General features: G+C 36.3%; 1 protein-coding gene across 1 annotated transcript in view; it reads left to right on the forward strand.

Moving 5' to 3' along the window:
* Nucleotides 1–13174, forward strand: part of LOC150085446 (acetyl-coenzyme A synthetase, cytoplasmic-like) — a 200725-nt gene that overhangs the window by 82423 nt on the left and 105128 nt on the right. The window contains exon 5 of the mRNA XM_090373254.1: nt 2679–2754. Within this exon, the coding sequence (XP_090229380.1) occupies nt 2679–2754 (76 nt within the window). The remainder of the gene's footprint in view (nt 1–2678; nt 2755–13174) is intronic.

The following is a 13174-nucleotide window of genomic DNA, read 5'->3' on the forward strand; positions in this document are numbered from 1 at the left end:
ACTGACTGTATTTCTGAGACACATGGGACCATTCTGCACATTAATTAACTGTTCTTTTATTAGAAAATGTCTGATCATTCAGGAAGAGTTTACAGCTGTATATCTAGGAAAGCATCTTTTGAAACATTGGTGCTCTGGCTTCCATTTCACATTTGTTTTAATGGTTCTAATGAGTAAATAACATAGTTTGACCTAAACTGACTGAAGTAAGTGGTATTAATAAAAAATAAAAAAGCAAAATAATAATGCATAGGAAGTTAAGCTTACTTAAAAAAAAAAAAAAAAAAAAAAAACTATAAATCTGTCTCTGTGATGGTTCTTTAAATTTACAAAAGTTCGGTAGGTCTTCAAGATTAGATATATATATATATATATTTTTTTTTTTTTTTCAATAGTTAATAACCCTTTTTACAAGGGGAATGCATCCATTCTAGAATTATCCTTTCTTAAGCTTCTATTTAGTTTATTCAAATTATTTAGTTTATTTTATCCTTTTCTTGCAAAAAACTTTTCAAAAGTTTTAAATATTCCAATTGTGGTAAATTGTTTTGTACTGTTTTACTATGCTTCTCGCCTTAAATATAAGAGAAATCAAAAGAGAAGAAATCAATTCCATGAAACAAGAAAATGTTTGCTCGTGTATTAACTTTCTGTAAATAATAACATGCTGTGTAGCATGTTATTTCTCTCTTATTGAAGATTTTTTTATTGATGGTTTCTTTCAAACCTTGCTGATGATATCAGGTTCTCCTCACTTTTAATTTCTTTTAATTCTGTTGTACATTCTTTTAATTTTAACTATAAACATTTTGCAATTTTGCTCACATAGGAATGCATTTTGGTTTTTAGCTCTAAATTTCGGTTCATTTCATTGTCTTCCAGCCATCATCATTACAATTTTGGAGGAGGTAAGATCTATAAATATAGGATGATTAGAAAATAACTTCCAGGGGATTTGAGGTGTTGTATCTCTCAAATTACTTGTTGGAAACCACTGAATCTTTACTTATAATAATCATTCTGCATGAGTTATTAGAACAAATAAACTGACACCCAAAATTATAACAAAATTGTTCTCAAAGCTTTATTGCCAATAAATTTTGCAAACATTGAAAACTTTACATCATTCCCATGAAAAGTTGATGAAAATGGTCCACCTTTGATGTTTGTTACTTCTCTAATTAAAGCTGCTTTCAGTTCTGTTACTATTATGGGAACCACTGTATAAACTTTGGGCTTGGGTATCCCCATCAGTATAAATCTGCTGGTGTTAAGTCTGGTAAATGTGATGGGGTTAGCTAATATGCCTTTCTTGCAAGAAGATAACTTTTTCTGTTGTTCTTATATTACTTGGACAGCTTGCAACCTGTTGTACTATACTGGTTTAATGATAGCTTTTGGTTTTTGCACCATTAGTTAAGTATGAACAGAGGATGAAATGAGTAATAAATTCACACTGAACTATCCCTTTTGTAATCATGGGGGGGAGTTTTGACAAGAAGAATACAGGTTTGATTCTGACTACATGACTCAGTTTCATGTATTTGCATAACTTAATAGAGTAATGTTTAAGTTGTTAGGCTGTTCTTCTTTCTACTGGGCAAAGAAATTGTAGAAAGTCAAGATGTTATCTTCTTGAAGAGTTTGAATCTGGGAGGTAATTGTTGGTGTCTATTGTCAGGGGAAACAGAGAATAATATGCTACTCAAAAAGGATAGGCAGAATAGGACCAATGTATATTTGCTAAGGGCAAAAGTTGATGTTGTAGGACCATTGTCTTTTAAGGACAGAATATTGTTGTACACATTGGTACTAATAATATTAAGAAGAGGAAATCTGAAGATTTACTTTACAGGTATGAGGCAACTTTGAGAAAAAGCTGTGAATTAGGGTTAAATTTAAAAGTGAATTTTTCCCAGATATGATAGGAGAATGTACATGGTGAGAGCAAATGGCAAAAGCCTCCTCAATTAATTCAGCCCCTGCAGAGATTGTGCAAGGCTCATAAGGTAGAATTTTTCTCAGCATGGCCAGTACTTGTTAACAGGAGAGACTTTACCTTTTTTTTATCACATTATTATAAAAAAAAACTGCAGCCATTATCAATCCACTGCAGGATGGAAACCTCCTCAATGATTAATGTTGAGAGAAATGGACCATAATCTGCCATGCTGGTCCAATGCAGGTTGGCAGATCAATCATATTTAGCAGTCAGGGGCTTGAACTCCAGTCTACTCAAAGAGCATGTGCTACTGTATTCCCACTCCTGACCTCTTGGCTATGGAGGCTTGTAGTGAAGCTTCAATAGCGCATCCCCACATGTAAAAATGCTTCACTAATTTGCTCTATTATATTTGCCTATGTCATCATGAATAAATGATTACTTTGCTATTTGTGGACATTAACAGTCCTCTCAAACTACAGTTATACAATCATACAAAGTTAATGCCAAATAACTTTGGTGTATGCCTAAATATTTCACAATTTCTTTTAGAGAGAAAGTCTGGAAGATACTATATAATCATCCTATATATAAAAGATTTAAATCTGTTGTTATATTAACAATTAATAACATTGGAACTAAAAAGTAGTTGCTATAAAAATTATCTTTAATTTTAAAATTGTTAATTTGAGAATTCTTATATTCATTCATTAATATTTATATTTACTTTTAATAGATGGATCTTGGAGGGGAACTAAGCTTGTTGATCTTAAAAATATAGCTGATAAAGCACAGGAAATATGTAGCAAAAAGTAAGTATCAAAGTAAAGTACAGCGAGCAGAATTTCCAAGGGGGTAAAAATTGAGAAGACAAATTTTTGTAAGAGATTGAGTTTAAATGAATGTCATGTGTTATCATTATCGGTAATAATAATAATGAACATTGTTTTTATCAGCAGATCTTAAGTCCAAATAGGAGTAAATTCAATTTGCATGTGTGGTACGTAAGTAATACTTGGGTCAGATTATTTATAGTAGTTTCTCACCAGATGCAGTTTTAAATATTTATGGCATAATCATGAATTACCATAGCATCCGGCTCAAATATTCATGTTTTGCTGTACGTTGCGTGACTAATTTTAATGTTTGTTTGTTTTCAGTATTCTTAAATATCCTTTCAAGTAGGATATTTCAATTTTGTGTGTGTGTGTGTGTCCCCCCTATACTGTTTGTGGAGTGGCTAGTGGTTGCTTACCGAGGTTTTTGAGTAACCATTCTCAAGTACAAATTCTGAAGTTGCAATTTTAGCAGTTGAGGAAAAGGAATATTATGTATTAATAAAGTAAACCCCAGCCAAGCTGTTGGGTTAAGTATGGTAATTCTTTTGTATGAGATCAGGAACTTTATCATTTTTGTACATTTTTTTGTAAAATGTTTTCATATAATTATTGTTTTAAAGTATAGTATTTCTGTTTATAAATTTTGTAATATATGACATTACATTACATTGATCTATTAGGGATCATTACTCTTAAACCCTGTTGACTTATAGACCTGTAAGTTTTGCGGAGAAAATTATGGAATCTATTGGCTTGGGTATATTACAGGATTGTTCCAGCGGGAATGGAGTCTTAAAAGGCCATAGCCCTAGTCTGAAAAGGGGAAATCATGCTCTTCTCCAATCTGCTAAATTACTATGGCATTATTACGAAACAATGGATGCAAAAAATGACTAGTATTATATACAAGGTGTCCATAAAGGCTTTGTGCACTTTAAAATTGTAATAATTTGGTTCATTACAAAAAACAATCTCATTGGAAAGGTTTTAGTTTCATTAGGTATGTAATCATAAAGTTAATATTCAACATAGCCTCCATCATTACTGATAAAAAATGTAATATAATTTCACAATTCCATAAACACTTTCTCCAGTTGTTTTCTCCACTGCTAATTCAATGTTATAGCATTAAATGCATTTGTGATATTGTTGTGAAAATCATGTAAAGAGCTAGGTTTTGAGGAGTAAACCACACTTTAAACATGATGCCATAGAAAAAGTCCAATGTGGTACATATTTGGTGAGAGAGCTGGCCAAGCAATTGGCCCGCCTCTGCTGATCCATCTGTTTGGGAAAACTGTTTAAAAATTGAACATTGCAAGCAAGGTGGGAAGGTGCTTCATCTTGTTGAAAAACCCCATTGGCTTCAATTATTAATTGTCTTAGTTTAGGAATAAAAAAAATAGTAATAAATACTGCAGCACCGCAAGATAAATGTCTCGCCATTGACCACTGTTTATTCAAAACAAACAACCAGTTATGAATGTTTTTTCCAGGGCACACCAGACATTGACTTTAGGGGAATCCCTTTCATGTTCCCAGACTTCTTGTGGTTTTTCTGTCCTCCAGTACAGCATTTATTGTGATTAACCTTTACACTAAAGTGAAATGTTGCTTCATCACTGAAATATTGTCAAGAGATAAGATGGGTTTCATTAAACTCATGACAGAAAGCTAATCTTCATGGTAGTCCTCTTCCAACAATATTTGGTGCACACAAATCTTGTAAGGTTGCTTGTGCAATTTTACTCCAAGAATTTTGTGTGTTGCTTTAGAAACACAACATTCTAGAGATGCCCATCTTATTGATTTTTATTGGCTTTGCTAGCGCCTCTGTAGCCAGGTGGGAAGGAGCAGCAGTGCGTAGCACACGCTTCTTGATTAAACCGGGGTTTGAGCCCGTCACCACCAAATACGGAGGATGCGGAAAGGTCTGGGAATGACCACCGCATATCCCGGAGCAATATGGCCTTAGTTGCTAATGCTCCTAAAAACCAAATCACAAACACACATTGGCTTTGCTGAAAAACTTCCTCGACAAATACCATAGTCTCCTCATTTAATCCTGGCCTTAGAGTTTGTGGCTTATCATTAACAGAATGAGTCTCTTTAAACTCCTTCATTGAATTTGAATTTCTGTGTGATGCTTCCTTTGCCTAATGTCTCATAAATTATTTTAACTGCTGATTTGGACTCAAGCTCTGCTAGCCAGAGGACACATTTCACTCTCTCTTCTATTGAAGACATCTCTTGTAGGATAGATAATTTGAAAAAATTAGAGTAAATTAAGTAATTATTTTTGTGTATAAAAACTAGTATAAATTAACTTTTCAGTGCATTTTACTCATATAGAACCTAAGTTATTGTAGTTTTAAAGTGCACGAGGACTTTAGACACTCTGTACTTGGGCTTTAAAGCATTTGGCATAGTCTTGTGAATGAATGATTATTGTTTGAAGTGGCACAAGTTGGAATTATGAGCAAAATCCTTAGTTAGATCAAGGGTTGTCTGAAGGATGGAAGACAGACATTGTTCAGAGAAGACCAGAGCTACAAGTGAGGTTCCTTTTGGATTGATATTGGGGCCCCCTCTTGATTTTAGTTTTGTTATGACAATTTGCAGATAATTTTGAGGGTAAGTAGGGCAATAAACAATCACAAATAGGTCATGCTACTCCTAAACAGTCCACACTGGCTACATAATCATAAAAAAATGGCAGTTATGGTTCGTTATGGTTTAATACTACTAGTGTAAGGCTCTTCACTTGAGGAATAATAATCCACAGGCAATTTATAAAGTGGAGGGGGGAACAGTTAAAGATGGTCAGTGACAAAAAAAGAATTGATGGAAGGGAGATGAAAATAATATGGGTAGTTGAGATTCTCCATGCAATGGAAACAGATGGTTAAGATAGTGCACAGTGTCTTATCAAATAATTAACCAGGCCTTTATATGTAGGGAAAAGGTGGTTATGGTTCTGTGTTTAGTCAACTGTGAGGCTGTGCTTGGAATATTGTATTCAGGTCTGGAAGCTGCATCTGAAAATAGACATTTAACTTCTCAAATAGGTTCAGAGCAAGGCAACTAAAATTAGTAAGGAATTCAAGAGAATCTTCCTACAATGAAAGACTGCAGAGAATAGAAATTAGATAACTGGGGAGGAGAAATCAGATTAAGGTGTGCAAGACTGTAAAGGGGTGTGTAAATGAATGGTGGGGTTAGAGGGCTGCATATTTTTGCTGTTAGGGAGATAGGACCAGTTGGCATAAATATAAACTGAAGAGGAATACCAGTGGATTGGATCTCAGGAGGTTTACCTTTGGTAACCTGTTCCAGTTGTTCACCACTAGAATAAATTACCAAGGTTGAAAGCTAGAAAATTCAAGGACTTCGATTGAGAGTTTACTGGTGCTGGCTACCCAGTGAGCATGATAAAAGGGGAAGCTTTTTTGCAGGTGTGAAGTGCTGTCCTCTTACAATATTCTAATGGAATATTGGAAGAGGAATATGTGAAACTAATGCTCAGATACTATCAGAATTTTTTTGTTGTTTTGTTGCTTACTTGAACTACTTACTTTTTTGAACCTTATCATTGGAATTGTACTTAATAATAATTACCCATGTGTGTAATCCTTAATGAAGTCCTGTCAGTTGCTAAAGTATGTAATCTGAAAAGACATTGAGACCAATCATATAATGATTTTCATGTAAAATTTCCCTTGCACTTGAAATCCAGAGAAAGTAAGCTAGATAACATAAAAGTGCCGTAGAGGCAGGCCAGCATAAAATTGTGTGGGCCTTCTGCATCACAGGGAAAATGTATGTTGTAGTAGTAGTACTAATAATAGTGGCATGTGATGCAAGAAAGCAAGTGTATGAGCTTATGCAGCATCAGCCAAAAAAAAAATCGCACCATTCCCTCCAAATGCCTGTCCAGTTCCTCCTTAAATTTATTTAGCCTATCAACTTCCACAATGACAGATGGAAGTTTGTTCCAGCAATTAACCACCTGCTGGCTAAAGGCAAATTTCTGCACATCTATTCTACATCTGTCTTTTCTTAATTTGAATTTATGCCCCCTTAGGTTCATAATCTGAACAAGTGGAAGGATCCCATCAGAATTCAGCATGCTCAACCCATTCAAGGCCTTATACACCTCAATCAGATCAGTGCGCAGGTGCCTAGTCTCCAGCCATTGCAATTTGCAGAACTTAACCTCCTCTTACCAAGAGAAGGGATCCTCTCTTGGTAAGAGGATCCCTTCATTCCCCTCACCAATCTTGTTGCCCTTCTCTGTATACACTGAAGCAAATCTACATTCTTCCTAAAATGAGGCTCCAGACCTGTACGCAGTACTCAAGGCGTGGCCTGACCATTGCCTTATACAAAGAAACAATCACCTCCTTTTCCCTGCTAGCAAAATTCCTATATATCATTGACAAAACCCCATGACCTGCCCTGGCAGCCTGTCTGCATTACTCAGAAAACTTCATATCTGACTACACAATTACTCCCAGGTCTTTTCATTTTCTACCACCTTAAGTGTAGTACCACACAGTTGGTACATTTCTCTGTGGTTACTTCTACCCATATGTAGTATTTTGCATTTGTCAAGGTTAAACTTCAGTTGCCACTTCTTAGCCCATCTGCCCAAATTATCTAGATCCTGTTGCAGTAGCATACTGCCATTATTGTCATTAATAACCCTGCCAACCTTTGTATCATCTGCAAACTTCGACACTAAACCTGATATACCTTCATCAATATCATTGATAAATATACAAAACAACAGAGGACCCAACATCGAACCCTGTGGGACTCCACTAATAACATTAGTCCACGAAGAGCAGTACCCATTAATTACCACCCTCTGTCTTCTTCCCACTCAACCATCCTTTTATCCATTGTAGCAACTTACCCTTAATACCATTCTGCTCCAATTTGTACAATAGTCTTCCATGCGCAACAGTGTCAAAAGCTTTCCTGAAATCCAAATATATGATATCAAAATTATTTTTTTCATCCAGTTCCTTTCTAACCACATCATAATATCCTATCAAATTTGTCAGACAAGGCTTTTCCTTAACAAACCCATGTTGTGTCTGAATTATTGCTACAGTCTTGTCTAGATGATCCCAATGCATCTTTAACCAGTGACTCCATTATTTTACCTGGAACAGAAGTTAAACTAACTGGTCTGTAATTACTCATGTCACCCTTCGATCCCCCTTTGTGAATTGGGGATACATTTGCACATCTCCAGTCCATGGGGACCTCCCCTGAGTCCAAGGATGCTCTCATAATTATGGCTAAGGGTTTGCTTAGTTGCTTTGCTGCCTACTTTAATATAACTGGATAGATCCCATCCACCCCAGGTGTCTTTCTTATGTTTAACTTCAACAATTTCTCCTCCACTTTGCTCTCAGTTATTACAAAATCATTAAGCACCCTGCTACAATTTGATAACCTTCTGCCATTTTCAAACCTTAATAACTCCTCATGTGTGAATGTAGATGCAAAATACTCATTCAGTTTGTTTGATATCTGAGCAGGATCATCAACGGTGGAACCATAGATATCAAGTGGACCAATCAGATTCATCCCCTTCCTTTAAGAGTTTATATAAGTAAAGAAATCCTTGCTGTTTTTCTTCCCAGATATTGACTGGAACTTGTGGGTTGGTCACTCACACACTAGTAAGACTTTTTTGGATTTATTGGACGATTGTTTTCTGCAGCAGCATGTTCGAGAGGCAACCAGAGAGGGTAATACTCTTGATCTCATTATCAGCAGTGATCATTCGTGTATTAAGAATTTGCAGATAAAGGAACCACTAGGTGGCAGTGATCAGTGTACTGATCACTGAAATATTGTTCAGGGTTTAGGCCTAAATTGTTATCAAATGAACTAATGAGACTCGTGACAGAGAAGAAAAATGCATGGGATGCATATAAATTATCAAGTGACTCAGAAGCCTAAGGCAGATATAAGCTAGTTTGTAATCAGGTCACAAAGGAGGTTAGGCAGGCGAAGGCAGATTACGAGAAATCCCCCATTATAAGACATTCTGATTTACTAGCCCACTCTATTTCTCTGTACAATTGTACTCATTCGAGTCATTAGGCCTATAACACACTCCTACTCTTATTTTTGCTTTCGCAGTGCTTATGTCACACCAAACTGACTCAACAGTGCACTGTTCATCTATATCAACTGGATGCACTTCTTTTGATTTTGTTTTTCTTAATTAACAGCATAACAACTCCTCCCTTCCTATCCTTTCTGTACACATTGTACTCCCCAAATTCCAGTTCTGCATTCCTTATATCTGTGTGACACCACGTCTCTGCTATCCGAACAATATCTGCCTTTGATGTCTTGACCAGCACTTCAAATTCATCAAATTTATTTACTATACTTTTTAGCATTGGTATACATGCAAGTATACATGCACCTATTCTTAGCTACCCTAACATATCCCATATACCCACCTGTTTCACGATGACTGCCATCAGTCCCTGAAACCCCCATCACCCCTCGCTCCAGGTCGCTACTTATTCTGATAGAAGTTGTGCAAGAATCACCTTCACCTCTGCCTGCGGCTACTTTTAACCTTTTAGTTTGTGAATCCCCCAAAGCTAGCAGTTTTTCGACCCACCTAACACTGCCTCGATAGCATCAGCAAATATTCTTGCACCCTTTCTATTTAAGTGTATCCCATCCCTGTAGAAGCAGTCTCTCCTGTTAACAACTACAGACCAGGCTGAAAAAATTCTACCCCTTGAGCCTTGCACAATCTTGCCAGGGCCGAATTGATTGACAAGGCTCTCGTGTATTCCTTCCTAGTGTCTGGGCAGAATTGCAGACACTTTCAAATTTAATCCTGACTCACGACTTTTTTGCAACATTAACCTGTACTTGTTAAGTAAATCTGCAGATCTCTTACTCTTAATGTCATTGGGGCCAATGTGTACAACAATATCAGCTTTTGTGCCTTTAAAAGATGATATATGCTTTATAACGTCATCAACTTTTGCCCCTGGCAGACATACCCTGGTCCTGTTCCATCTATCCTTTTTACACAATATATTCCCCGTCACCCTGACAATAGTCACCAACAATAACTAGTTCCTTTGGGACCAGTGCATTCTGCCTTGGAGATTGCTGCTGTGTTGCCTGATGCCCAGGAGTGAGCAACTGAACTGCCCAACTGAACGCCTGATGCCTCTGGCATTCAGTTGGGCAGCTGAGAGCTTGACAGGCCCCCTCATTAATTTCTTAGAGGGCATCTACCCACACCTCAAGCTGTCATAGACCCCAGTAGAACGCTGAGTTGATGCCTAATTTCTAGACACTCTCTGCACCTGGCACACACAAAGACATCCTCCTTGGCTAGATCATGTTCTGTTCCAGAGTTCGGCAAACATTTCACAAGTTGCACATTTTTTTTTTTAGACTGTGATGCATTGGAGAATTGCCCCCTCAGTTCTCCCCCAAGTCACAGCACTCCTGCCCCTTTGTGCCCATTGCTTTGTTGCTCTACTCTGGGGCATGATATTTTAAATTAATAAGATCAATAAATTTAATTAATTGTCAATACTACACTATCTAATAGAATCTGAAATGCAGTGATGCATATTAAGCTATATAATTATACATTAGAGCTGCCTAGTTACCACAATTAAAAATTTGAATTTCCTACTACTCTATACAAAAACAATGGCTGCAAGATTTGGATGAAATAACGGTTTTACGTATATTAAGTAGTAATCTACAAAAACTCTTTATCTAAATTAAAAATAACCAGCATAACAATAACTATAAGACCTACGTATAAAGTACAATATAAAATAGCAATTAGGTAAATAAAAAGGCAAACACTTATCACTTTTTCGGAGCCTGTAATTCACAGCTGTAATTTTTAAAGAGTCGGCGCCCTCTCTGTATGGAAGCTTCTTTGAGAGTATTGTGAATTCTAGCTAGGAAAATGCTACCCTTCATGTTGAGGTGGTGAAATAATACATGTTAGAAACAGTAAAGTTATTAGAGGAAGAAGGAACAGCTAAAAAGTTTCAAAGGATTTCTTTATCAAATTATGTGGCATCACAAACTCGCAATGTAGCTGATCAATTACTTGCTGAACTGTGCATGCAAGTACTTTTATTTAGCCAAAAATGATAATTATTAATGGTAATATATTTGTTGGAATCAATAGTTCTATGTGGATGGACAACAGGAGAAATAATCTGTAACAAAGTTTAAAATTATTAAATTCCAAAGAACTTAGAACTGTAGATGTGCTTTCCATTGCAACAGATGGGCTCCAGCCATGAAAGGTGGAAGTAGTGGGCTCGTTGGCAGACTTAAAGAAACAAACAAAAAATCATCTTTTCTATTACTGTATTATATTTAGTGCAACACTGTTCAAAACTGAGTGGGGACCTTTCACTTTCTCCTGACTGAAATGACCAATTTAGTTAATTTTCTGCAATCAAAATCAGCACTTTCACACAGGCAACTAAAACAGTTTTTAAAAAATGTTGATGCTGAGTTTCTCGACCTGGTTGCTTACAATAATGTGAGGTGGGTAAGCAAGGGAAGAATGCCAAAAAGGTTGTGGTATTTAGGAAGTGAAATTGAATTTTTTGCAGCAGATTGAAGACAGTGATAAAAGTAAACATTTTGCTGACATTTTGAGGGATGCATTTTTGTTTGCTATTTTATTTTTTCTTACATTAATGCTCCAAACATTTGTCTTCAAGGAAAAAATAAAAACACCTGTGAACTCTTGAGTCTATCTTAAGTTTCAAAATAAACTTGAGCTTTTCATTCAAGGTGTAAGAAGTAATGAATTTATTTTCTTCCCCACTCTTAAAAATTTTCAAAATGAAGTAACATGTATGAAACTAATATAATGTAAACAGAGTGCTATGATTTCTGCCATTATCTATCAGTAGAATTCACATCTGAATGGATGCAGGAAATAAAAGAATGGTGTGAAATAGATGAGACTCAGTTTAAATTGGAAATGTGTGAATTAACAACAATCAAGGATTACTGAATTATTTAAGTCTACAAATTTAAACAGATACACCTGATTCAAACTGATTTAATAATAAAATGATACAAAAGATTGTAAAATAATATTTACAAAAATCGATTATTTACAAAAAACTAGTTTAAGACAAAACTAAAATAAAATAAGTAAATACGTTAAAATGCATTAAAATATAAATTTAAAAGCGATAAAAACACTATTGAAGCTTTCGGAGGTGTCTGCCTCCTTCCTCAGCAATAATGAAACTTAAGTGACACATCCTTAAATACCAGGTTCACCGCACACGTGGATGACCAGGCGCATACTCGGTATTCCTTTCACGTGTACCAGAACCGGAAGTGGCCTGAGGGTGTGGAAAACTAAAACATTTATCTCTGGCAAAAACCACTGCCTCAAAAAGGGTGAAGTCGTACTCCCCTATCTCTATTCATGCTATTGTTGCCAGAGGATCCAATCCAGACTGTCCAGCCACTTGCGGTCCCAGAAGCTATGCGCCCGGTCAAGTATAACGGCGTTGTCGGGGGAGACCTGGTGTTGTTTTTCCCAATAGTGCTCGGCTTTTTTTTTTTATATACACCAACCGTTTAAAACTAATTTAATCAGTTAAATTATTAAATCAGTTTTAAACAGTTGGCGTATCTGCTTAAATTCGTGGTATGAATAATCCCAACCTTAGAGGCCTTATTGCAGATATATTTAAGTCTACTTTCTACACAAAATTTTGGATAGAGCTGTACACCAACAAAGAATATCCTGAAATTGCAACTGTGGCCATAAATTCTAATAATGTTTGGGTCAACATGGATTCATGAAAGTGCTTTTAGCTCATTAACATTTCATCAAATCAAGGTACAGGAGCTCACTTACTGATGAATAATGGAACATCTCCTACGAATTGCATGGGCCCCGGGTGCCAAGCGATTGACTGAGCGATTTCTATTTGTGCTTTCACTGCGACTTTTTGATAGGTGAATTCTGCGTTCTCTTTTACATTCCTCTCTTTGAGAAATCCTTTAATTTAGCAGCTCTTGTATCAAAAGTACTGGTAGAGAGCAAGGAAGGAAAGTAACCTTTCTTTATTTTTCATATCTAATAGACTAACTCCTAATTTCGTTTGGTCACTCCAGGCACTGCTCCTGCCTCCCCGTGGCAGGGCCAGTAACCTTGGCAGAAAAGTTCATCTGCCAGGGGCTAAAAGGAGCCAAGATGGAACAAAATATGTTTCCTTGTTTAGAACCGACAAGCAGTCGGCTAAACACAGAGCATGAACATGACTCTTCGCAAGCAAAGAGGTTAAAAACCATTTCCTCTGCGACCGAGTTTCCTGCATTGTTA

The sequence above is a fragment of the Mastigoproctus giganteus genome, chromosome 5, assembly GCF_048544385.1.
Source record: "Mastigoproctus giganteus isolate SK-2022 chromosome 5, ASM4854438v1, whole genome shotgun sequence".
Classification (NCBI taxonomy): Eukaryota; Metazoa; Arthropoda; class Arachnida; order Uropygi; family Thelyphonidae; genus Mastigoproctus; species Mastigoproctus giganteus.